The sequence below is a fragment of the Triticum aestivum genome, chromosome 2D, assembly GCF_018294505.1.
Source record: "Triticum aestivum cultivar Chinese Spring chromosome 2D, IWGSC CS RefSeq v2.1, whole genome shotgun sequence".
NCBI lineage: Eukaryota > Viridiplantae > Streptophyta > Magnoliopsida > Poales > Poaceae > Triticum > Triticum aestivum.
Window position 1 is genome coordinate 470566457 of NC_057799.1, and position 24634 is coordinate 470591090.

At 47.0% G+C, this 24634-nt stretch overlaps 1 protein-coding gene across 1 annotated transcript; it reads left to right on the forward strand.

Annotated features, from left to right (window-relative positions):
- Window positions 1-240: 240 nt before the first annotated feature.
- On the forward strand, window positions 241-10336 carry LOC123055847 (serine/arginine repetitive matrix protein 1). The gene is made up of 5 exons (XM_044479683.1): window positions 241-525; window positions 620-822; window positions 7794-7888; window positions 8640-9469; window positions 10246-10336. Exons 1-4 carry the CDS (start codon window positions 241-243, stop codon window positions 9461-9463), a joined length of 1407 nt encoding a protein of 468 aa, XP_044335618.1. The 3' UTR covers window positions 9464-9469; window positions 10246-10336.
- The last annotated feature ends 14298 nt before the right edge of the window (window positions 10337-24634 follow it).

A 24634-nucleotide genomic window follows, 5' to 3' on the forward strand; every position in this document is an offset into this window, starting at 1 on the left:
CCTAATTTTTAGGGGAGCTGTCCCATCAAACCTCCCCGCCGCCGCCACTCCACCAAATCCCCCTCGGGATCTCCCCTGCCTGTTCGCCCCAACCCAGCGCCTCCACTGTTCCCCTGATCCAATCCCCTTCGCCTCCACTCTCTGCCTCCAGGGCACATCCATCCAGCCCGAGCGCCTATGCCTCTTTGTCCCGCCGTCATCCACGACCGTCGTGCAGCTAGCCCGAGCACTCATTCCCGAATGGATCGAGGCGCTACCTCCAGCCCGCAGCCGCCGGAGCTGCTCTGTTCCTTGCCCGAACCAGCAGGCGTCCTCGTCGCCCCTACTCCCTTCCCTTCCTCTTCTTCGCTGAAGCTCTCCCTGACCACCCCCTCGTCGTGTTTCTCTCACAGGGAACCATGGAGCCGCCGCTTGGAGCTCCATGACCGCACCTCCCTGCCGCGACGAGTCCCCGTCGTCCCGAGGCCACCTGTCGTTGTCCGGCTGGCAACAAGCAGCAGCTTGCTGGAGCGCGAGCCCTGCCGGGTCCGCCTCCCTCTGCCCGTCCCTCTCTTGCTTCGATCTCCTTCCTCCCTCTGTGCCACTTCTCTGAATTTGTTCTCCTGCCATGGCTTTGCAGCTGTGCCACCACCCTGCTTCGCTCGTCGCCGCCTTTGCAAGATCCGGCCAGGCCCTGCGTTCCCGGCCTCCTCCCAGCCAAGTTCGCCGCAGCCGCTCCCCAAGCTCCTCCAGGCCGCCGCGCAAGTCCGGCCGCCTCCTCCTCTGCTTCTGCTTCGAGCAGGAGGTCGACACACCGCCGAGCCACGACCGCGCGTCGCCTGCGTGCGTTGACCACGCCCAGGCCCAGCGCCCCCTTCTGGCCTCCCCCTCCACCGACTGGGCCATGGCCCATGATGAGAAACCCGCAGCCACTGTGCACTATTGAGCTAGCAGATTCGGCCCGTATATGTTTTTTCCTGGTTCTGTGAATTTTGCTAATTATCCAGAGACTGCGAGTTTTACAGAAAACCCTCAAACATCATGCATATAATAACTCTTTAACAGTGCATCATATGTTAAAACTTTATATATGAAACATGCTCAGAATTTTATCTAGTTTCATAATATGCTACTTGCATCCATGTTTAAAATGTTTAAATTGCTGTTTGATTAAATTTGCTCAAATGCCATGTTAAAATGATTTATTTCATAGCTTAATAACCGTAACTCGGAATTTAATAAACTTTATATGTAAGTGGGGTAGAAAAATGCATATATTAACTTGGTGCACTTTATTTCGCTGTTTAACAACAATAAAATATGGTTTTAGGCAGAACAGTACCAAATCTAAAATATGGACATGAGGATTTTCCGGAATTGTTGTTGATTGTTTTCGGCCTCATTTAACTTGCTTAAATAGTTAGTTTACTTATGCTTCACCTCTTGCCATGTTAATCAACATTTAATATTGTTGGGTACATAAACGAGAGAGAACTAAATATTTGATGTGGTGTTTTCGTCATTATGCAACTTGTTACATATTGAGCTCCACTGAATTTGTAGTATTGTTTGTTGCATTTTGCCATGCCATGCTTCATTTAAACCGGACGTGCATCATGCTGGATTGTGCATCATGCCATGTGTATGTGGTGGTTGTTTACTATGTTGTTTCTTTCTTTCCGGGTTGCTTCTCTCGTTAGCTTCGGTTTCGTTCCGGAGTTGTGAGGATTCGTTTGACTACATCCGTTTGTCTTCTTCATGGACTCGTTCTTCTTCCTAGCAGAATTTCAGGCAAGATGACCATACCCTCGAAATCACTTCTATCTTTGCTTGCTAGTTGTTCGCTCTATTGCTATGCCGCGCTACCTACCACTTGCTATATCATGCCTCCCAAAGTGCCATGAAACCACCTCTAACCTTTGTCCCCTTCCTAGCAAACCATTGTTTGGCTATGTTACCGCTTTTGCTCAGCCCCTCTTATAGCGTTGCTAGTTGCAGGAGAAGATGAAGATTGCTCCATGTTGTATTATGTTTATGTTGGGATATCACAATATCTCTTATTTAATTAATGCATCTATATACTTGGTAAAGGGTGGAAGGCTCGACCTTATGCCTGGTGTTTTGTTCCACTCTTTCCGCCCTAGTTTCCGTCATACCGGTGTTATGTTCCTTGATTTTGCGTTCCTTACGCGGTTGGGTGATTTATGGGACCCCCTTGACAGTTCGCTTTGAATAAAACTCCTCCAGCAAGGCCCAACCTTGGTTTTACCATTTGCTACCACCTATCCCCTTTTCCCTTGGGTTCTGCAGACTCAAGGGTCATCTTTATTTTAGACCCCCCCCGGGCCAGTGCTCCTTCGAGTGTTGGTCCGAACTGAGCTGCCTGCGGGGCCACCTTGGGGAAACTCAAGGCCTAGTTTTACTCGTAGCTAGTCTCATCCGGTGTTGCCCTGAGAACGAGATATGTGCAGCTCCTATCAGGATTTGTCAGCACATCGGGCGGCTTTGCTGGTCTTGTTTTACCATTGTCGAAATGTCTTGTAAACCGGGATTCCGAGACTGATCGGGTCTTCCCGGGAGAAGGTTTATCCTTCGTTGACCGTGAGAGCTTATAATGGGCTATGTTGGGACACCCCTGCAGGGTATTATCTTTCGAAAGCCGTGCCCGTGGTTATGTGGCAGATGGGAATTGTTTAATATCCGGTTGTAGAGAACTTGACACTTGACTTAATTAAAATACATCAACCGCGTGTGTAGCCGTGATGGTCTCTTTTTGGCGGAGTCCGGGAAGTGAACACGGCTTTTGAGTTATGTCTGACGTAAGTAGAAGTTCAGGATCACTTCTTGATCATTACTAGTTGACGACCGTTCCGTTGCTCCTCTTCTCGCTCTTATTCGCATATGTTGGCCACCATATATGCTTAGTCGCTGCTGCAACCTCACCACCACTACCCCTTTCCTACCCTTAAGCTTAAATAGTCCTGATCTCGCGGGTGTGAGATTGATGAGTCCTCGTGACTCACAGATTCTACCAAAACAGTTGCAGGTGCCGATGATGCCAGTGCAGGTGATGCTACCGAGCTCAAGTGGGAGTTCGATAAGGACCTTGGTCGTTACTATGTTTCGTTTCCTGTTGATCAGTAGTGGAGCCCAGTTGGGATGATCAGCATTTGGGGTTGTCTTCTTGTATTTTGGTTCCGTAGTCGGACCTATGTGTGTACTCTGATTGATTTATGATTTATTTATGTATTGTGTGAAGTGGCGATTGTAAGCCAACTCTTTATCCCATTCTTGTTCATTACATGGGATTGTGTGAAGATGACCCTTCTTGCGACAAACCACAATGCGGTTATGCCTCTAAGTCGTGCCTCGACACGTGGGAGATATAGCCGCATCGTGGGCGTTACAAGTTGGTAATCAGAGCCATCCCCGACTTAGGAGCCCCCTGCTTGATCGAATCGCTGACGTTGTTGAGTCTAGAACAACTTTTTTTGAGTCTTAGGATTATATATATCGGAGAGTAGGATTCTTTTTACTCCTCAGTCCCTTCGTCGCTCTGGTGAGGCCTCCTGACATAGAAATTTTGACTTTTCTCTCCTCAAATTTCACTAATTTTTTTTTAGGATCACGCGGGTATCTTGGAATCGTTCCGATGGTTTTGTGACGAGAACATTGTTCTTGGTGCCTCCTGACATTTAGGGGTTGTGGCAGTGTCCCAGGGAGTTGAGCTCCGAGGTGTTGTCGTCACAATTTTATCGTTGCAGTTCTGGAATACCTGAGTTTCGCCGACATCGAAAATCTCTTTTATGCAGTTGTTGGTGAGATCACCTCGACACCACCCAGTACTGGGGCGGGAGTTAGGGAGTATTGCCATAACTCGTATAACGGATGCTTTTCGAAGGTTGAGGTAAACGATTTCCGAAGATTTCTTGGTTATGTGTTGACGGATGGATACAGCTGGATCTAGGTATTGTTAGTTTGGGTGATATATTTTGTGTCCCCTGTATCCCCAACACTTGATTGCATAACCAGAAAGTTTTGGGAGTTTATAAGTGGGAATTCAAGTAGCTCCTAGGATATCTTTCCGACAGATGCATGATATGAGATTGGGGTTCGACGTCTAGTGGTCCGCCTTTCCACGGTTGGTTTTACAGTGGTCTCGTAGTGTCTTAAAGAGTCCTTGGCTATGCCGACTAGGGGACGCTTCATATGTCATGTGCACTGCCTTGTACATGATGGTGCTGTACGATCGAGCCCGTGTGGGCCCCACCACAAAAACTTCGGACGAAATCTCTATCATATGTTTGTTCCGGCTTATTTTGCAAGCCAAATCCTTTGTTTTATTTCAAGTTGTGGTATTCGAGTTGCTTCGAAGTCAAATGTGGATTCCATACCTTTTCCAAGTGGTGTTCTCATATTCCAATGTGGATACTAATCCTTCTTGATCATCGAGATTGTCATCCCAATTCTTTCCAACCGGCGTGTTTCTCTTCAAGTACATCTAGTCATTCCAACATTCGCGAGATCAATTCTCAGTTCTTTGCAACGGTGTTTGCTTCATCCGTCCCAAGTTGTCTTTGTTTTCCCGCCCTCCCACCTTCTTTCTTCAAGGACTCAGATTTCTTAATCATGTATCCATCTTATGGATGTTAAGTTTCTCCATTCTTTTCCATCAATGTTCTTATCCGGTGATTTCCCATGAAGATACTAACGGAGTTTCAAGTTTTTTATTCTTCGTTCTTTTTCTTCTCCGGTGGACTCAAGTCAAGCTTTCAGTGTTGATCGTATTCTTTTCCTCGTTTCAAATGCTTTCTCATGTCGGTGCATCTCTTAATCATCCACCTCTTGCTATTCATGTTATCTGGAGTGCTGAAGATATCTCAGTAGATTCGCATTTCACTCCCAATCCGTTCAAGCTATCTCGAGGTTGTTATCTCATTCAAGCCATTTAATTCAACCGGTGCAATCTCCCTTTCAAGTAATCATTCCAACGGTGTTTCTTTTGAGTGGGCCCTAACCCCCAGGGCTTTTCCCAGGATCTTACCTGACTCTTCTAATTTTCCCGGAGCTTCTAAAAAAATTCTTTTCAAAGTTTGACGTAAGAATGAAGTATCATCAGTCATATTTCTTCTCCAAGATCGCTTTCAAATTCTTTTCATTGTTGGTTCAACCTTTATAATTTTCGTTACGGAGTGTCTCAACAATTCATGGTGGTGTTTCTCATCATCATTCTCAACATTTGAAGGCCGAAGAAGGATTTCTCCTAAATCTTGTCCATTCTCTTGAAGATTCATGGTTCCAGCTTGATGCCATCCTCTCATAATTGTTTTCGATTGTGAGAATTCTTTTCACCCATCTCGAGCAATTCATGAGTCTTTTCAGTTTGATTCTCCAAAGGCCATCATTTCAGAAGTTTTCTTCGTTCTAAGTTTTCAGCCTCGTTCTCCAATTATTCTAAATTGATGTCTCTTTGTTCATCTCCATATTATTCCGGTGCACCGTTCAAGTATTCTCTAGTCAGCTCGTGATCTCTTCGTTCACTTGTATCTAAATTCTCTCAAGTATCTTCGTTCATTTTCTAATTCTTCCCGATGTTTCTTTATCTTATCTTCGTTGATTTTCATATTCTTACGGTGGTTCGTTCAAGATTTCTCTTCCTTCGTTATCATATCAATTTATTCGTTGTTTCAATCCTACCGGTGGTTCGTTGAAGACTTTTCTCAAGTTTGCGCCATATCTATCTTAATCCTTTCTACGAGAATAAGTAGTATGCCAAATCCATTGCTTGTCATCAATTTAATTGGTGAAGGATGAGCATAATGTAATTCTTATTCTTGTTTCATCCAAGTGATTAATTCCTTATTCCGGAGATTCATCAAAATTCTTGATCTCATTTGTTCATATTTCTTTTCCGAATTTCAAGCTTTCTGCATTATCTCGTCGCGAAGCTCCACCTAAATCATTGCAAGGCTTCACCTTGTGTTGTCAACTTCTCTTTCTTTCTATCATCCTTTTGTTTACCGGAGTTCTTCATGGAGGCTCTACATGGTGCTTCGTCAAGGATTCCTTTCATTCTTCAATTGTTCTTCAAGAATTCTCTCCAAGTTATGATCCGCCAAGCTATACTCAAAGATAAACATGGTGCTCAACAAATGTGTTGTTTTGAGGAGTTCAAGCATTCTTCATCTCGCATTCCGAAGTGCAATTCGTTTTACCTTATCATTTGAGGTGGTGTTATGTCATTCTTGACAGTTTGAGTTCACGTTTCAGGATTCACATGTTGTCAAGAATGAGATATTTTAAATCCACCAATCTCTTCGTTGGATTTATCTTGTGTCATGTTTCACCTAAAGCTTTCCCTAAGGATTTTTGTTATTTATGGTGCTCATAAATGACCCAAGTTCTTCATTTATCCTCCCGGCGAAATAAGTTTCTCGTCTCCTTGTTCATATCAATCCAATCTATTGTTTTTCCGTTAGTGGCAGAATTTCACCTCAAGTTTTTGAGATGTTTTCCTTAAGCCCACAACAAGCTTGTTCTTTTTGTTGTTGATTTTTCCAACAACTCCGTTCAATCCTACTTCGTAAGGATGCTCTTTAAAATTCATTTATGGTAGGGGATGTTGGTTTCATTCTTTGTTCTATTCACTCCAACTATCTAACTATCATGCATTGTTTCCGGAGGCTTTGTGATGTTGCTCTCTTCGACCAATCATCTTGTTTTGTCAAGATCATGTAATTTTTCCTTTCTCGTCCGTTTAGCCGAAGTGTCGTGTTTTCATTCGAGTTCTCTCATCTTATCAAGTTTTGCGTCCCTTCTCAACTGGAGTGTTGTGTCTATCATTCCTCTTTTAATTAGAGTCTCATCCAAGTGCTTTCATTTTGCCAAGTTCATATTCTATCCCTTCCATTTTCCAACCGGAGCGTTATCGTAATTGATCCTTATCGTTCCTTGTACATCTCGTTTCAACCGGTGTGCTTGCATGTACTTCTTGTCCATTGTTCTCGTCATTCATAGCTTTGCAAACTCCAAAGTTCACATGGTGTTCCTTGTTTCTCTTTTCTATCGGTGTGGTCATATTCTTTTCGTTCGTGAAGCTCTTATTTCCATGTTTTTCAACCTACATGGTTCTTGTAATGGTCCTTGTTCCTCTTGCTTAACGGAGTGTTTTCAATCTCGTTAATCTCCCTTGTATTCTCTCTTTGCGTTCGTTCAATCTCTCAAGGTTCGTGGTTTCACTCGTTTGTCAAAGAAGCAACTTAACTTTACCTCTTCTCTCCCTCGCCCGCTTTTCTCCGGTGCCATCCTAGATCTCGGGACGAGATCCTCTTGTAGTGGTGGAGTGTTGTAACGCCCCGAGACCGACACTCCAGACGCCTTCCTTGTTTTTCGTTGTTGTCGTGTGATTTATTTGTTTGTTGCTTTCTTCATGTCTTCATTTGCATTGCATCGGCACTCGTTGCCGTCATTGTTTTTAAAACATGCATCCGCTCGTAGTTGCCGCGTTCCTCCTTGCTTTCGTGACCGTTCTGAGACCAACCTTGTTCTTCGTTTTCCCTCTTGCTTAAACCGAAGTCCCTCTTTGCACAGTGCATCGCCCCCTCGCCCGTGTCCGAAATTTTCCCCAAACCCGAACTGGACTATCGCTACCGTTGGGTCCGGTGCATCCCCTAACATCTATTAAACATCTCCATTTTCTTATTTGGACTTCCTAGCCTATTTTTCTCGACCGCTCAATTTTAATCGGAGGGACCGAATTAGCACATACCCAAAAATCCATCTGCTATAAATAATGACCCAACCCTAATTTTTAGGGGAGCTGTCCCATCAATCCTCCCCACCGCCGCCACTCCACCAAATCCCCCTCGGGATCTCCCCTGCCTGTTCGCCCCAACCCAGCGCCTCCACTGTTTCCCCTGATCCAATCCCCTCCGCCTCCACTCTCTGTGTGACGCCCCGAGACCGACGCTCCAGACGCCTTCCATGTGTTTCGTGTGCGCCGTGTGTTTTATTTGTGTGTTGCATTCATCATTGCATCATCGCCTTGCATCCGTCATTGTTTTTCAAACATGCATCCGATCGTAGTTGCCGCGCCCCCCTTGCTTCCGTTGACCCTTCCGAGACCAACCTTGTTCTTCGTTTTCCCTCTTGCTTAAACCGGAGTCCCTCTTTGCACAGTGCTTCGCCCCCTCGCGCGCGTCCGAAATTTGTCCCGAACCCGAACCGGACTTTCGTTACCGTTGGGTCCGGATCATCCCCTAACGTCTACAAAACATCTCCGTTTTCTTTGTTGGACGCTCTAGCCTATTTATTTACGACCGCCCGATTATAATTGGACGGACCGAGTAATCCCTCCCCTAATCCCCTAGTCTAAATATGAACAAACCCTAACTTCTAGGGAGATGTCCCATCCCTCCTCCTAGCCGCCGCCACTCTCTCCAAAATCTCCCTCGGGATCCTCCCAGATCCCATCGACCAACCACCGCAGTTTCCTCCCTCTGCCTCGCGCGTCCGTTCTAGAGGAGTGGAGTTCCTCCTCTGCTCGATCCCCCCCTCCAACCTCCTGCCCGAGCACCCAACGAGCGGCCTCCCTCGCGCGAGCCCCGCAGGAGCTCGAACCCGAGCGGATCGAGCCAGCCGTCCCCACCGGCGATGAGCAGCATCAGCTCCCGCAGGTCCGGCGAGCCCTGCCGAGCTCCCCGCCGCCGGATCGGGCCGCCTCCGCCCGGTTCCCCTCGCGCCGTCGCCCCGCGTGCCCTGCCCCGCCAAGCCGCGCCATCCTCCTGCCGGCGCCCGCCTGGGAAGAACGCAGCGTCGCCCCGCTCGCCTTCGTCGTGTGCCTGCGCCCGAGCCTCCCGTCGAGCTCCACTGTCTCCGTGCCCGCAAGTCGCCGCCGTCCCGGCTGCCTCGTCAACCCCATCGTTCAAAACGGGCACCACCAGGAGCTTCTTCCAGCCTCGCGCGCCCGAGCCCCGAGCTCCTCTGGTCGCGCACGAGCTCCGTGACCCCCAACGGCCACTTCGTCAGCCTCGTCGCCGCCGTTGACTCGCAGGCAGCACCTTGCCTCCTCCTCCCGTCCTCTTCTTCGGCCTCCTCTCTCTCTAATCCCTCTCTCTCCCAGATACTCCGTCGCCATGGATGCCCGCCGCTGCATCGTCTCTGCATCGAACGCCGCTCGACCCCGCGTTGGCCCGTCGACCGCGCCCTCGTCCCTGTATCCGGCTCCTTCGTCCGCCCTCGCCGGAGAGCGCGCCAAGTCCTCCGCCGTCGCCAAGTTCTGCTGCCCCTGCTTCCATCTCCGTCGCCGCCGGCTGCATCGAGCAGCAACGAGCAGAGGATGAGGTGCCGCTGCCCTGTGCCTCACGTTGACCGCGCCCTGCCTTCCCACGCCTGGGCAGCGCGCCTCCAGATCAGGCCCAGGCCCAGCTCCAGCGCCAAGTTCCAGCGCTCCCTGCCCGGCCTCCTCCTCACCGACTGGGCTTAGCCCATGGTGAGCCACCCCAAGCCCAGCTCCCCAGCAGATTTCGGCCCGATTCGTTTTTTTTACAGATCTGTGATTTTAGCTATTATCCAGAGATGCCAGATTTGCAGAAAAACCCTTGAACTGCATGCATTTAATAATTTCACAACCGTGCATCGGTTTAAAATAATCTAAATATGTAAAATGCTCAGAAATTTGTGTAGCTTAATAATATGCCACTTTCACCCATGTTAAAATTGTTTAAAATGTTGTTTGATTAAATTTGCTCGAATAATATGTTAAAATGATTTATTTCATAACTAAATAACCGTAACTCGGATTTTAATAAACTTCATATGTAAATGGGGTAGAAAAATGCCTAGTTTAACATGGTGCACTTAATTTTTCTGTTTAAAAATATTAAAATTGCGTTTATGGCAGAACAGCACCAATCCCAATATATGGACATGAGGATTTTCCGGAATTGTTGTTGTTTGTTTCCGGCCTCATTTAACTTGCTTAAATAGTTAGTTTACTTATGCTTCACCCCTTGCCATGGTTAATAACATTTAATATTGTTGGGTCCATAAACGAGAGAGAACTAAATAATTAAATGTGGTGTTTCGTCAATATGCAACTCGTTGCATATTGAGCTCCACTTAACTTGTAGTATTGTTTGTTGCACTTTGCCATGCCATGCCTCATTAAACCGGACATGCATCATACTTGTTTGTGCATCATGCCATGTTTCTGTGGTGGTTGTTTACTATGTTGTTTGTTTCTTTCCGGTTTGCTTCTCCCGTTAGCTTCGGTTTCGTTCCGGAGTTGTGAGGATTCGTTCGACTCCGTCCGCTTGTCTTCTTCATGGACTCGTTCTTCTTCCTAGCGGGATTTCAGGCAAGATGACCATACCCTCGAAATCACTTCTATCTTTGCTTGCTAGTTGTTCGCTCTATTGCTATGCTGCGCTACCTACCACTTGCTATATCATGCCTCCCATACTGCCATGTCAGCCCCTGACCTTTTCACCCTTCCTAGCAAACCGTTGTTTGGCTATGTTACCGCTTTTGCTCAGCCCCTCTTATAGCATTGCTAGATGCAGGTGAAGATGAAGATTGCTCCATGTTGGATTATGTTTATGTTGGGATATCACAATATCTCTTATATTTTTAATGCATCTATATACTTGGTAAAGGGTGGAAGGCTCGGCCTTATGCCTGGTGTTTTGTTCCACTCTTGCCGCCCTAGTTTCCGTCATACCGGTGTTATGTTCCTTGATTTTGCGTTCCTTACGCGGTTGGGTGATTTATGGGACCCCCTCGACAGTTCGCTTTGAATAAAACTCCTCCAGCAAGGCCCAACCTTGGTTTTACCATTTGCCTACCCTAAGCCCTTTTCCCTTGGGTTCTGCAGACTCAAGGGTCATCTTTATTTTAAACCCCCGGGCCAGTGCTCCACTGAGTGTTGGTCCAACCCGTCAGTCGCCGGTGGCCACCAGGGGCAACTCTGGGCTGGCCTACCGGAAGCTTGGACAATCCGGTGTGCCCTGAGAACGAGATATGTGCAGCTCCTATCGGGATTTGTCGGCACATTCGGGCGGCTTTGCTGGTCTTGTTTTACCATTGTCGAAATGTCTTGTAAACCGGGATTCCGAGACTGATCGGGTCTTCCTGGGAGAAGGTTTATCCTCCGTTGACCGTGAGAGCTTATAATGGGCTAAGTTGGGACACCCCTGCAGGGTATTATCTTTCGAAAGCCGTGCCCGCGGTTATGTGGCAGATGGGAATTTGTTAATATCCGGTTGTAGAGAACTTGACACTTGACCCTAATTAAAACGCATCAACCGCGTGTGTAGCCATGATGGTCTCTTCTCGGCGGAGTCCGGGAAGTGAACACGGTTTTTGGGTTATGTTTGACGTAAGTAGGAGTTCAGTATCACTTCTTGATCATTGCTAGTTCACGTCCGTTCCGTTGCTTCTCTTCTCGCTCTCATTTGCGTATGTTAGCCACCATATATGCTTAGTGCTTGCTGCAGCTTCACCTCATTACCCCATCCTTTCCTTCAAGCTTAAATAGTCTTGATCTCGCGGGTGTGAGATTGCTGAGTCCTCGTGACTCACAGATACTTCCAAACAGTTGCAGGTGCCGATGATACCAGTGCAGGTGACGCAACTGAGCTCAAGTGGGAGCTCGATGAAGATCTTGTTCGTTGTGTTGTTATTTTCTGGTCGATCAGTAGTGGAGCCCAGTTGGGACGATCAGGGATCTAGCAGTTGGGTTGTCTTCTTTTCTTTTGGGTTCCGTAGTCGGACCTATGTGTGTATCTCTGAATGATGTATGTATTTTTGTATTGTGTGAAGTGGCGATTGTAAGCCAACTCTTTATCCCATTCTTGTTCATTACATGGGATTGTGTGAAGATGACCCTTCTTGCGACAAAACCACAATGCGGTTATGCCTCTAAGTCGTGCCTCGACACGTGGGAGATATAGCCGCATCGTGGGCGTTACACTCTGCCTCCACGGCACATCCATCCAGCCCGAGCGCCTATGCATCTTTGTCCCGCCGTCATCCATGACCGTCGTGCAGCCAGCCCGAGCGCTCGTTCCCGAATGGATCGAGGCGCTACCTCTAGCCCGCAGCCGCCAGAGCTGCTCTGTTCCTCGCCCGAACCAGCAGGCGTCCTCGTCGCCCCTACACCCTTCCCTTCCTCTTCTTCACTGAAGCTCTCCCTGACCACCCCCTCGTCGTGTTTCTCTCACAAGGAACCATGGAGCCGCCGCTTGGAGATCCATGACCGCACCTCCCTGCCGCGACGAGTCCCAGCCGTCCCGAGGCCACCTATCATCGTCCGGCCGGCAACAAGCAGCAGCTTGCTGGAGCGCGAGCCCTGCCGGGTCCGCCTCCCTCTGCCTGTCCCTCTCCTGCTTCGATCTCCTTCCTCCCTCTGTGCCACTTCTCTGAATTTGTTCTCCTGCCATGGCTTTGCAGCTGTGCCACCACCCTGCTTCGCTCGCCGCTGCCTTTGCAAGATCCAGCGAGGCCCTGCGTTCCCGGCCTCCTCACCGCCAAGTTCGCTGCCGCCGCTCCCCAAGCTCCTCCAGGCCCCCGCACAAGTCCGGCCGCCTCCTCCTCTGCTTCTGCTTCGAGCAGGAGGTCGACACACCGCCTCGAGCCACGACCGCGCGTCGCCTGCGTGCGTTTACTGTGCCCAGGCCCAGCGCCCCCTTCCGGCCTCCCCCTCCACCGACTGGGCCATGGCCCATGGTGAGAAACCCCCAGCCACTGTGCACTATTGGGCTAGCAGATTCGGCCCGTATATGTTTTTTCCTGGTTCTGTGAATTCCCTAATTATCCAGAGACTACCAGTTTTACAGAAAACCCTCAAACATCATGCATATAATAACTCTTTAACAATGCAACATATGTTAAAACTTTATGTATGAAAAATGCTCAGAATTTTATCTAGTTTCATAATATGTTGCTTGCATCCATGTTAAAAATGTTTAAATTGCTGTTTGATTAAATTTGCTCAAATGCCATGTTAAAATGATTTATTTCATAGCTTAATAATCGTAACTCGGAATTTAATAAAATTTATATGTAAGTGGGGTAGAAAAATGCATATATTAACCTGGTGCACTTTATTTTGCTGTTTAACAACAATAAAATATGGTTTTAGGCAGAACAGTACCAAATCTAAAATATGGACATGAGGATTTTCCGGAATTGTTGTTGATTGTTTCCGGCCTCATTTAACTTGCTTAAATAGATAGTTTACTTATGCTTCACCTCTTGCCATGTTAATCAACATTTAATATTGTTGGGTACATAAACGAGAGAGAACTAAATATTTGATGTGGTGTTTTCGTCAATATGCAACTTGTTACATATTGAGCTCCACTGAATTTGTAGTATTGTTTGTTGCATTTTGCCATGCCATGCTTCATTTAAACCGGACATGCATCATGCTGGATTGTGCATCATGCCATGTGTATGTGGTGGTTGTTTACTATGTTGTTTCTTTCTTTCCGGGTTGCTTCTCTCGTTAGCTTCGGTTTCGTTCCGGAGTTGTGAGGATTCTTTCGGCTACATCCGTTCGTCTTCTTCATGGACTCGTTCTTCTTCCTAGCGGGATTTCAGGCAAGATGACCATACCCTCGAAATCACTTCTATCTTTGCTTGCTAGTTGTTCGCTCTATTGCTATGCTGCGCTACCTACCACTTGCTATATCATGCCTCCCAAATTGCCATGAAACCACCTCTAACCTTTGTCACCCTTCCTAGCAAACCATTGTTTGGCTATGTTATCGCTTTTGCTCAGCCCCTCTTATAGCGTTGCTAGTTGCAGGAGAAGATGAAGATTGCTCCATGTTGTATTATGTTTATGTTGGGATATCACAATATCTCTTATTTAATTAATGCATCTATATACTTGGTAAAGGGTGGAAGGCTCGGCCTTATGCCTGGTGTTTTGTTCCACTCTTGCCGCCCTAGTTTCCGTCATACCGGTGTTATGTTCCTTGATTTTGCGTTCCTTACGCGGTTGGGTGATTTATGGGACCCCCTTGACAGTTCGCTTTGAATAAAACTCCTCCAGCAAGGCCCAACCTTGGTTTTACCATTTGCTACCACCTATCCCCTTTTCCCTTGGGTTCTGCAGACTCAAGGGTCATCTTTATTTTAGACCCCCCCGGGCCAGTGCTCCTTCGAGTGTTGGTCCGAACTGAGCTGCCTGCGGGGCCACCTTGGGGAAACTCAAGGCCTGGTTTTACCCGTAGCTAGTCTCATCCGGTGTTGCCCTGAGAACGAGATATGTGCAGCTCCTATCAGGATTTGTCGGCACATCGGGCGGCTTTGCTGGTCTTGTTTTACCATTGTCGAAATGTCTTGTAAACCGGGATTCCGAGACTGATCGGGTCTTCCCGGGAGAAGGTTTATCCTTCGTTGACCGTGAGAGCTTATAATGGGCTAAGTTGGGACACCCCTGCATGGTATTATCTTTCGAAAGCCGTGCCCGCGGTTATGTGGCAGATGGGAATTTGTTAATATCCGATTGTAGAGAACTTGACACTTGACTTAATTAAAATACATCAACCGCGTGTGTAGCCGTGATGGTCTCTTTTTGGCGGAGTCCGGGAAGTGAACACGGCTTTTGAGTTATGTCTGACGTAAGTAGTAGTTCAGAATCACTTCTTGATAATTACTAGTTGACGACCGTTCCGTTGCTCCTCTTCTTGCTCTTATTCGCGTATGTTAGCCACCATATATGCTTAGTCGCTGCTGCAACCTCACCACCACTACCGCTTTCCTACCCTTAAGCTTAAATAGTCCTGATCTCGCGGGTGTGAGATTGCTGAGTCCTCGTGACTCATAGATTCTACCAAAACAGTTGGAGGTGCCGATGATGCCAGTGCAGGTGATGCTACCGAGCTCCAGTGGGAGTTCGACGAGGACCTTGGTCGTTACTATGTTTCGTTTCCTGTTGATCAGTAGTGGAGCCCAGTTGGGACGATCGGGGATCTAGCATTTGGGGTTGTCTTCTTTTATTTTGGTTCTGTAGTCGGACCTATGTGTGTACTTTGATTGATGTATGATTTATTTATGTATTGTGTGAAGTGGCGATTGTAAGCCAACTCTTTATCCCATTTTTGTTCATTACATGGGATTGTGTGAAGATGACCCTTCTTGCGACAAACCACAATGCGGTTATGCCTCTAAGTCATGCCTCGACACGTGGGAGATATAGCCGCATCGTGGGCGTTACAATACGGTCACCGGAAATATTCGGGGGTATACCGGTATTGTACCGGGACCACCGGAGGGGTTCCGGGGGTCCACCGGGAGGGTACACCTGCCCCGGAGGTCCTTATGGGCTGTAGGTGGAAGGGAACCAGCCCCTAAATGGGCTGGGCGCCATCCCCCCTAGCGCCCATGCGCCTAGGGTTAGGGGGGAACCCTAAAGGGGGCGCCCCCTTGCTTGGGGGGCAAGCCCCCTCTCCCTTGTCCGCCGCCCCCCTCTAGATCTCATCTAGAGGGGCCGGCCCCCTTCCCTCTTCTCCCTATAAATAGAGGGGTGGAGGGAGGGCTGCAGCACCACATCCAAGGCGCAGCCCCTCCCCTCCCCAACACCTCTCCTCCTCCGCGTGAGCTTGGCGAAGCCCTGCCGGAGAACTGCCACTCCATCACCACCACGCCGTCGTGCTGCTGTTGGAGCCCTCTTCCTCAACCTCTCCCTCCTCCTTGCTGGATCAAGGTGCGGGAGATGTCACCGGGCTGCACGTGTGTTGAACGCGGAGGTGCCGTTGTTCAGCGCTAGGATCGGAATCTACCGCGATCTGAATCGCTATGAGTACGACTCCCTCATCCGCGTTCTTACAACGCTTCCGACTCGCGATGTTCAAAGGTATGAAGATGCACTCCCCTCTCGTTGCTAGTAAACTCCATAGATTGATCTTGGTGATGCGTAGAAAATTTTAATTTCTGCAACGATCCCCAATAGTGGCATCATGAGCTAGGTCTATGCGTAGTTTCTATGCATGAGTAGAACACAAGTTGTTGTGTGCGTCGATTTTGTCAATTTACTTGACGTTACTAGTCTTATCTTGATTCGGCGGCATCGTGGGATGACGCGGCCCGGACCGACCTTACACGTACGCTTACGTGAGACAGGTTCCACCGACTGACATGCACTTGTTGCATAAGGTGGCTAGCGGGTGTCTGTCGCTCCCACTTTAGTCGGATCGGATTCGATGAAAAGGGTCCTTATGAAGGGTAAATAGAAATTGGCACATCACGTTGTGGTTTTGGCGTAGGTAAGAAACGTTCTTGCTAGAAACCTATAGCAGCCACGTAAAAATTTGCAACAACAATTAGAGGACGTCTAACTTGTTTTTGCAGCATGTGTCATGTGATGTGATATGGCCAGAAGAATGTGATGAATGATATATGTGATGTATGAGATTGATCATGTTCTTGTAATAGGAATCACGACTTGCATGTCGATGAGTATGACAACCGGCAGGAGCCATAGGAGTTGTCTTAATTTATTTATGACCTGCGTGTCAACTGAAACGTCATGTAATTACTTTACTTTATTGCTAACTGTTAGCCATAGTAGTAGAAGTAATAGTTGGTGAGACAACTTCATGAAGACACGATGATGGAGATCATGATGATGGAGATCATGGTGTCATGCCGGTGACGATGATGATCATGGCGCCCTGAAGATGGAGATCAAGAGGAGCAAAATGATATTGGCCATATCATGTCACTATTTGATTGCATGTGATGTTTATCATGTTTTACATCTTATTTGCTTAGAACGACGGTAGCCTAAATAAGATGATCTCTCACTAAAATTTCAAGAATTGTGTTCCCCCTAACTATGCACCGTTGCTAAAGTCCGTTGTTCCGAAGCACCACGTGACGATCAGGTGTGATAGGTCCTAACGTTCGCATACAACGGGTGTAAGCCAGATTTACACACGCAATACACTTAGGTTGACTTGACAAGCCTAGCATGTACAGACATGGCCTCGGAACACGGAAGACCAAAAGGTCGAACATGAGTCGTATAGAAGATACGATCAACATGAAGATGTTCACTGATGATGACTAGTCCGTCTCACGTGATGATCGGACACGGCCTAGTTGACTCGGATCATGTATCACTTAGATGACTAGAGGGATGTCTGTCTGAGTGGGAGTTCATTAATAATTTGATTAGATGAACTTAATTATCATGAACTTAGTCTAAAATCTTTACAATATGTCTTGTAGATCAAATGGCCCACGATAATGTCAACCCCAACTTCAACGCGTTTCTAGAGAAAACCAAGCTGAAAGACAATGGTAGCAACTATACGGACTGGGTTCGGAACTTGAGGATCATACTCATAGCTGCCAAGAAAGCATATGTCCTTGAAGCACCGCTAGGTGAAGCACCCGTCCCAGCAAACCAAGACGTTATGAACGCTTGGCAAACACGTGTTGATGATTACTCCCTGGTTCAGTGCGGCATGCTTTACAGCTTAGAACCGGGGCTCCAAAAGCGTTTCGAGCAGCACGGAGCATATGAAATGTTCCAAGAGCTGAAAATGGTTTTCCAAGCTCATGCCCGGGTCGAGAGATATGAAGTCTCCGACAAGTTCTATAGTTGTAAGATGGAGGAGAATAGTTCCATCAGCGAACACATACTCAAAATATCTGGGTTGCACAACCGCTTGTCTCAGCTGGGAGTTAATCTCTCGGATGACGCGATCGTTGACAGAATCCTTCAGTCGCTTCCACCTAGCTACAAGAGCTTTGTGATGAACTTCAATATGCAGGGGATGGAAAAGACCATTCCTGAGGTATATTCAATGCTGAAATCAGCGGAGGTGGAGATAAAAAAGGAACATCAAGTGTTGATGGTGAATAAAACCACTAAGTTCAAGAAAGGCAAGGGTAAGAAGAACTTCAAGAAAGACGGCAAGGGAGTTGCCGCGCCCGGTAAGCAAGCTGCCGGGAAGAAGACAAAGAATGGACACAAGCCTGAGACTGAGTGCTTTTATTGCAAGGGAAACGGTCACTGGAAGCGGAACTGCCCCAAGTACTTAGCGAATAAGAAGGCCGGCAATACCAAAGGTATATGTGATATACATGTTATTGATGTGTACCTAACCAGCGCTCGTAGTAGCTCCTGTGTATTTGATACCGATGCGGTTGCTCATATTTGTAACTCAAAGCAGGAGCTGCAGAATAAGCGGAGACTGGCGAAGGACGAGGTGACGATGCGCGTCGGGAATGGTTCCAAGGTCGATGTGATCGCCGTCGGCACGCTACCTCTACATTTACCTACGGGATTAGTTTTAAACCTCAATAATTGTTATTTAGTGCCAGCTTTCAGCATGAACATTGTATCTGGATCTCGTTTGATGCGAGATGGCTACTCATTTAAATCCGAGAATAATGGTTGTTCTATTTATATGAGAGATATGTTTTATGGTCATGCCCCGCTGGTCAATGGTTTATTCTTAATGAATCTCGAACGTGATGTTACACATATTCATAGTGTGAATGCCAAGAAATGTAAGGTTGATAATGATAGTCCCACATACTTGTGGCACTGCCGCCTTGGTCACATTGGTGTCAAACGCATGAAGAAACTCCATGCAGATGGACTTTTGGAGTCTCTTGATTATGAATCATTTGACACGTGCGAACCATGCCTCATGGGCAAAATGACCAAGACTCCATTCTCCGGAACAATGGAGCGAGCAACCAACTTATTGGAAATCATACATACTGATGTGTGCGGTGTAATGAGCGTTGAGGCTCACGGTGGCTATTGTTATGTTCTCACCCTCACTGATGACTTGAGTAGATATGGGTATGTCTACTTAATGAAACACAAGTCTGATACCTTTGAAAAGTTCAAAGAATTTCAGAGTGAGGTTGAGAATCAACGTGACAGGAAAATAAAGTTCTTACGATCAGATCGTGGAGGGGGATATTTGAGTCACGAATTTGGCACACACTTAAGGAAATGTGGAATTGTTTCACAACTCACGCTGCCTGGAACACCTCAGCGTAATGGTGTGTCCAAACGTCGTAATCGCACTCTATTGGATATGGTGCGATCTATGATGTCTCTTACCGATCTACCGCTATCATTTTGGGGTTATGCTTTAGAGACTGCCACATTCACTTTAAATAGGGCTCCGTCGAAATCCATTGAGACGACACCGTATGAATTATGGTTTGGAAAGAAACCTAAGCTGTCATTTCTTAAAGTTTGGGGATGCGATGCTTATGTCAAGAAACTTCAACCTGAAAAGCTCGAACCCAAGTCGGAAAAATGCGTCTTCATAGGATACCCTAAGGAAACCATTGGGTATACCTTCTACCTCAGATCCGAAGGCAAGATCTTCGTTGCTAAGAACGGGTCCTTTCTGGAGAAAGAGTTTCTCTCGAAAGAAGTAAGTGGGAGGAAAGTGGAACTTGATGAGATGACCCCTCTCGAACCAGAAAGTAGCGCAGCACAAGAAAATGTTTCTGTGGTGCCTGCACCGACTAGAGAGGAAGTTAATGATGACGATCATGATCAAGTTACCACTGAACTTAGTAGGTCCACAAGGACACGTTCTGCACCAGAGTGGTACGGCAACCCTGTCCTGGAAATCATGTTGTTGGACAACGGTGAACCTTCGAACTATGAAGAAGCAATGGCGGGCCCAGATTCCATCAAATGGCTTGAAACCATGCAATCCGAGATAGGATCCATGTATGAAAACAAAGTATGGACTTTGACAGACTTGCCCGATGATCGGCGAGCGATAGAAAATAAATGGATCTTTAAGAAGAAGACGGACGCGGATGGAAATGTTACCATCTATAAAGCTCGACTTGTCGCTAAGGGTTATCGACAAGTTCAATGAGTTGACTACGATAAGACCTTCTCACCCGTAGCGAAGCTGAAATCCGTCCGAATCATGTTAGCAATTGCCGCATTCTACGATTATGAGATATGACAAATGGACGTCAAAACGACATTCCTTAATGGCTTCCTTAAGGAAGAATTGTATATGATGCAGCCGGAAGGTTTTCTCAATCCTAAGAATGCTGACAAGGTATGCAAGCTCCAGCGCTCAATCTATGGGCTGGTGCAAGCATCTCGGAGTTGGAACATTCGCTTTGATGAGATGATCAAAGCGTTTGGGTTTACACAGACTTATGGAGAAGTCTGTGTTTACAAGAAAGTGAGTGGGAACTCTGTAGCATTTCTCATATTATATGTGGATGACATACTATTGATGGGAAATGATATAGAATTCCTGGAAAGTATAAAGGCCTACTTAAATAAGTGTTTTTCAATGAAGGACCTTGGAGAAGCTGCTTACATATTAGGCATCAAGATCTATAGAGATAGATCGAGACGCCTCATAGGTCTTTCACAAAGCACATACCTTGACAAGATATTGAAGAAGTTCAATATGGATCAGTACAAGAAGGGGTTCTTGCCTGTATTGCAAGCTGTGAGATTGAGCACGGCTCAATGCCCGACCACGACAGAAGATAGAGAAAAGATGAGTGTCATCCCCTATGCCTTGGCCATAGGGTCTATTATGTATGCCATGCTGTGTACCAGACCTAATGTAAACCTTGCCGTAAGTTTGGTAGGAAGGTACCAAAGTAATCCCAGCATGGAACACTGGACAGCGGTCAAGAACATCCTGAAGTACCTGAAAAGGACTAAGGATATGTTTCTCGTTTATGGAGGTGACGAAGAGCTCGTCGTAAAGGGTTACATCGATGCTAGCTTCGACACAGATCTGGATGACTCTAAGTCACAAACCGGATACGTGTATATTTTGAATGGTGGGGCAGTCAGCTGGTGCAGTTGCAAGCAAAGCGTCGTGGCGGGATCTACATGTGAAGCGGAGTACATGGCAGCCTCGGAGGCAGCACATGAAGCAATCTGGATGAAGGAGTTCATTGCTGACCTAGGAGTTATTCCCAATGCATCGGGGCCGATGACTCTCTTCTGTGACAACACTGGAGCTATTGCCCTTGCCAAGGAGCCCAGGTTTCACAACAAGACCAGGCACATCAAGCGTCGCTTCAACTCCATTCGTGAAAATGTTCAAAATGGAGACATAGATATTTGTAAAGTGCATACGGATTTGAATGTCGCAGACAACCTCTTCCACGGGCAAAACATGATCAACACCAGAACTCTATGGGTGTACGATTCATCACAATGTAACTAGATTATTGACTCTAGTGCAAGTGGGAGACCGTTGGAAATATGCCCTAGAGGCAATAATAAAATGGTTATTATTATATTTCCTTGTTCATGATAATTGTCTATTGTTCATGCTATAATTGTGTTATCCGGAAATCGTAATACATGTGCGAACATATAGACCATAACATGTCCCTAGTGGGCCTCTAGTTGACTAGCTCGTTGATCAATAGATGGTTACGTTTTCCTGACCATGGACATTGGATGTCATTGATAACGGGATCACATCATTAGGAGAATGATGTGATGGACAAGACCCAATCCTAAGCATAGCACTAGATCGTGTAGTTCGCTTGCTAAAGCTTTTCGAATGTCAAGTATCATTTCCTTAGACCATGAGATCGTGCAACTCTCGGATACCGTAGGAATGCTTTGGGTGTACCAAATGTCACAACATAACTGGGTGGCTATAAAGGTGCACTACAAGTATCTCTGAAAGTGTCTGTTGGGTTGGGACGGATTGAGACTGGGATTTGTCACTCCGTATGACGGAGAGGTATCTCTGGGCCCACTCGGTAATGCATCATCATAATGAGCTCAATGTAACTAAGTAGTTAGTCACGGGATCATGCATTACGGAACGAGTAAAGTGACTTGCCAGTAACGAGATTGAACGAGGTATTGGGATACCGACGATCGAATCTCGGGCAAGTAACGTACCGATTGACGAAGGGAATTGTATACGGGATTGCTTGAATCCTTGACATCGTGGCTCATCCGATGAGATCATCGTGGAACATGTGGGAGCCAACATGGGTATCCAGATCCCGCTGTTGGTTATTGGCTAGAGAGCTGTCTTGGTCATGTCTGCATGATTCCCGAACCCGTAGGGTCTACACACTTAAGGTTCGATGACGCTAGGGTAATAAGGAAGATAAGTATGTGATTACCGAATGTTGTTCAGAGTCCTGGATGAGATCCCGGACGTCACGAGGAGTTCCGGAATGGTCCGGAGGTGAAGATTTATATATGGGAAGTCATCATACGGTCATCGGAAATATTCGGGGGTATACCGGTATTGTACCGGGACCACCGGGGGGGTTCCGGGGGTCCACCGGGAGGGTCCACCTGCCCCGGAGGGCCTTATGGGCTGTAGGTGGAAGGGAACCAGCCCCTAAATGGGCTGGGCGCCATCCCCCTAGGGCCCATGCGCCTAGGGTTGGGGGGGGACCCTAAAGGGGGCGCCCCCTTGCTTGGGGGGCAAGCCCCCTCCCCCTTGGCCGCCCCCCCTCTAGATCTCATCTAGAGGGGCCGGCCCCCTTCCCCCTTCTCCCTATAAATAGAGGGGTGGAGGGAGGGCTGCAGCACCACATCCAAGGCGCAGCCCCTCCCCTCCCCAACACCTCTCCTCCTCCGCGTGAGCTTGGCGAAGCCCTGCCGGAGAACTGCCACTCCATCACCACCACGCTGTCGTGCTGCTGTTGGAGCCCTCTTCCTCAACCTCTCCCTCCTCCTTGCTGGGTCAAGGTGCGGGAGACGTCACCGGGCTGCACGTGTGTTGAACGCGGAGGTGCCGTTGTTCGGCGCTAGGATCGGAATCTACCGCGATATGAATCGCTACGAGTACGACTCCCTCATCCGCGTTCTTGCAACGCTTCCGACTCGCGATCTTCAAAGGTACAAAGATGCACTCCCCTCTCGTTGCTAGTAAACTCCATAGATTGATCTTGGTGATGCGTAGAAAATTTTAATTTCTGCAACGATCCCCAACAAATTCCGCACACCGACCCATCATTATTCCACACTATCTATTTATATTATTTATTAATATATTCCAACTTTATGATAACAGCACCTACTTTTACATTTTAGCTCTCCGATTTCATGCAAAGTTAACCTCTTCATACCCACAACATAGTTTGATTTCTCCTTTCTAGTTGGAAGCAAATGTTCGGTGTACGTAGAGTCGTATCAGTGGCAGATAGGACTTGAGAGAATATTGATCTTACCTTTAGCTCCTTGTGGGTTCGACACTCCATACTTATCACTTCCACCTTTGGGAATTGCTACGATGATTCCCTGCACTTGGGGATTATCAGTCATTGAGCTGAACATGTGCTGAACTCGGAGGTGCCGTACGTTCGGTACTTGATAGGATGGATCACGAAGACATTCGAGTACATCAACCGCGTTAACCTAATGCTTTCGCTTTCGGTCTACGAGGGTACGTGGACACACTCTCCCCCTCTCATTGATGTGCATCTCCTAGATAGATCTTGCGTGATCATAGGATTTTTTTTGAAATTGCATGCTACGTTGCCCTACAATGGTATTAGAGCCAGGTCTGTGCGTAGATGATATGCACGAGTAGAACACAAAGAGTTGTGGGCAATCATAGTCATACTGCTTACCACCAATGTCTTATTTTGATTCAGCGGCATTGTTGGATGTAGCGGCCCGGACCAACCTTACATAACCACGTTCATGAGACCGGTTCCACCGACAGACATGCAACTTGTTTTGCATAAAGGTGGTTGGTGGGTGTCTGTTTATCCAACTTTAGTTAAATCAAATTTGACTATGGCCGGTCCTTGTTGAAGGTTAAAACAACAAACTTGACCAAACATCATTGTGGTTTTGATGCGTAGGTAAGAATGGTTCTTGCTAGAAGCCCGTAGCAGCCACATAAAAGTTGGAACAACAAAGTAGAGGACATCTAACTTGTTTTTGCAGGGCATGTTGTGATGTGATATGGTCAAGACATGATGCGATATATTTTGATGTATGAGATGATCATGTTTTGTAAAAGTTATTGGCAACTAGTAGGAGCCTTATGGTTGTCGCTTTATTGCATGAAATGCAATCACCATGTCATTGCTTTACTTTATCACTATGCATTAGCGATAGTTGTAGAAGCAATAGTTCGCAAGATGACAACGACGCTACGATGGAGAGGTGTCAGGCCGGTGACGATGGAGATCATGACGGTGCTTTGGAGATGGAGATCAAAGGCACAAGATGATGATAGCCATATCATGTCACATATTTTTGATTGCATTTGATGTTTATCTTTTATGCATATTATTTTTCTTAGTACATCGGTAGCATTATAAGATGATCCCTTACTAAATTTCGAGGTATAAGTGTTTGACCTGGGTATGCACCGTTGCGACAGTTCGTCGTGACGAGACACCACATGATGATCGGGTGTGATAAGCTCTACGTTCACATACAACGGGTGCAAGACAGTTTTGCACATGCAGAATACTCGGGTTAAACTTGATGAGCCTAGCATGTACAAACATGGCCTCGGAACACTGAGACCGAAAGGTCTAACGTGAATCATATAGTAGATATGATCAACATAGAGATTTTCACCATTGAAAACTACTCTATCTCACGTGATGATTGCTACCTCTTGAGCATGCGTTGGTTTTCCCTTGAAGAGGAAAGGGTGATGCAGCAAAG

Coding starts and splice junctions, on each gene's coding strand:
- LOC123055847 (XM_044479683.1), top strand. CDS start 241: ATGGATCGAGGCGCTACCTCCAGCCCGCAGCCGCCGGAGCTGCTCTGT. Junction 526..619: donor TGGAGCGCGAGCCCTGCCGG/GTCCGCCTCCCT, acceptor ATGGCTTTGCAG/CTGTGCCACCACCCTGCTTC. Junction 823..7,793: donor CACGACCGCGCGTCGCCTGC/GTGCGTTGACCA, acceptor CCTAATTTTTAG/GGGAGCTGTCCCATCAATCC.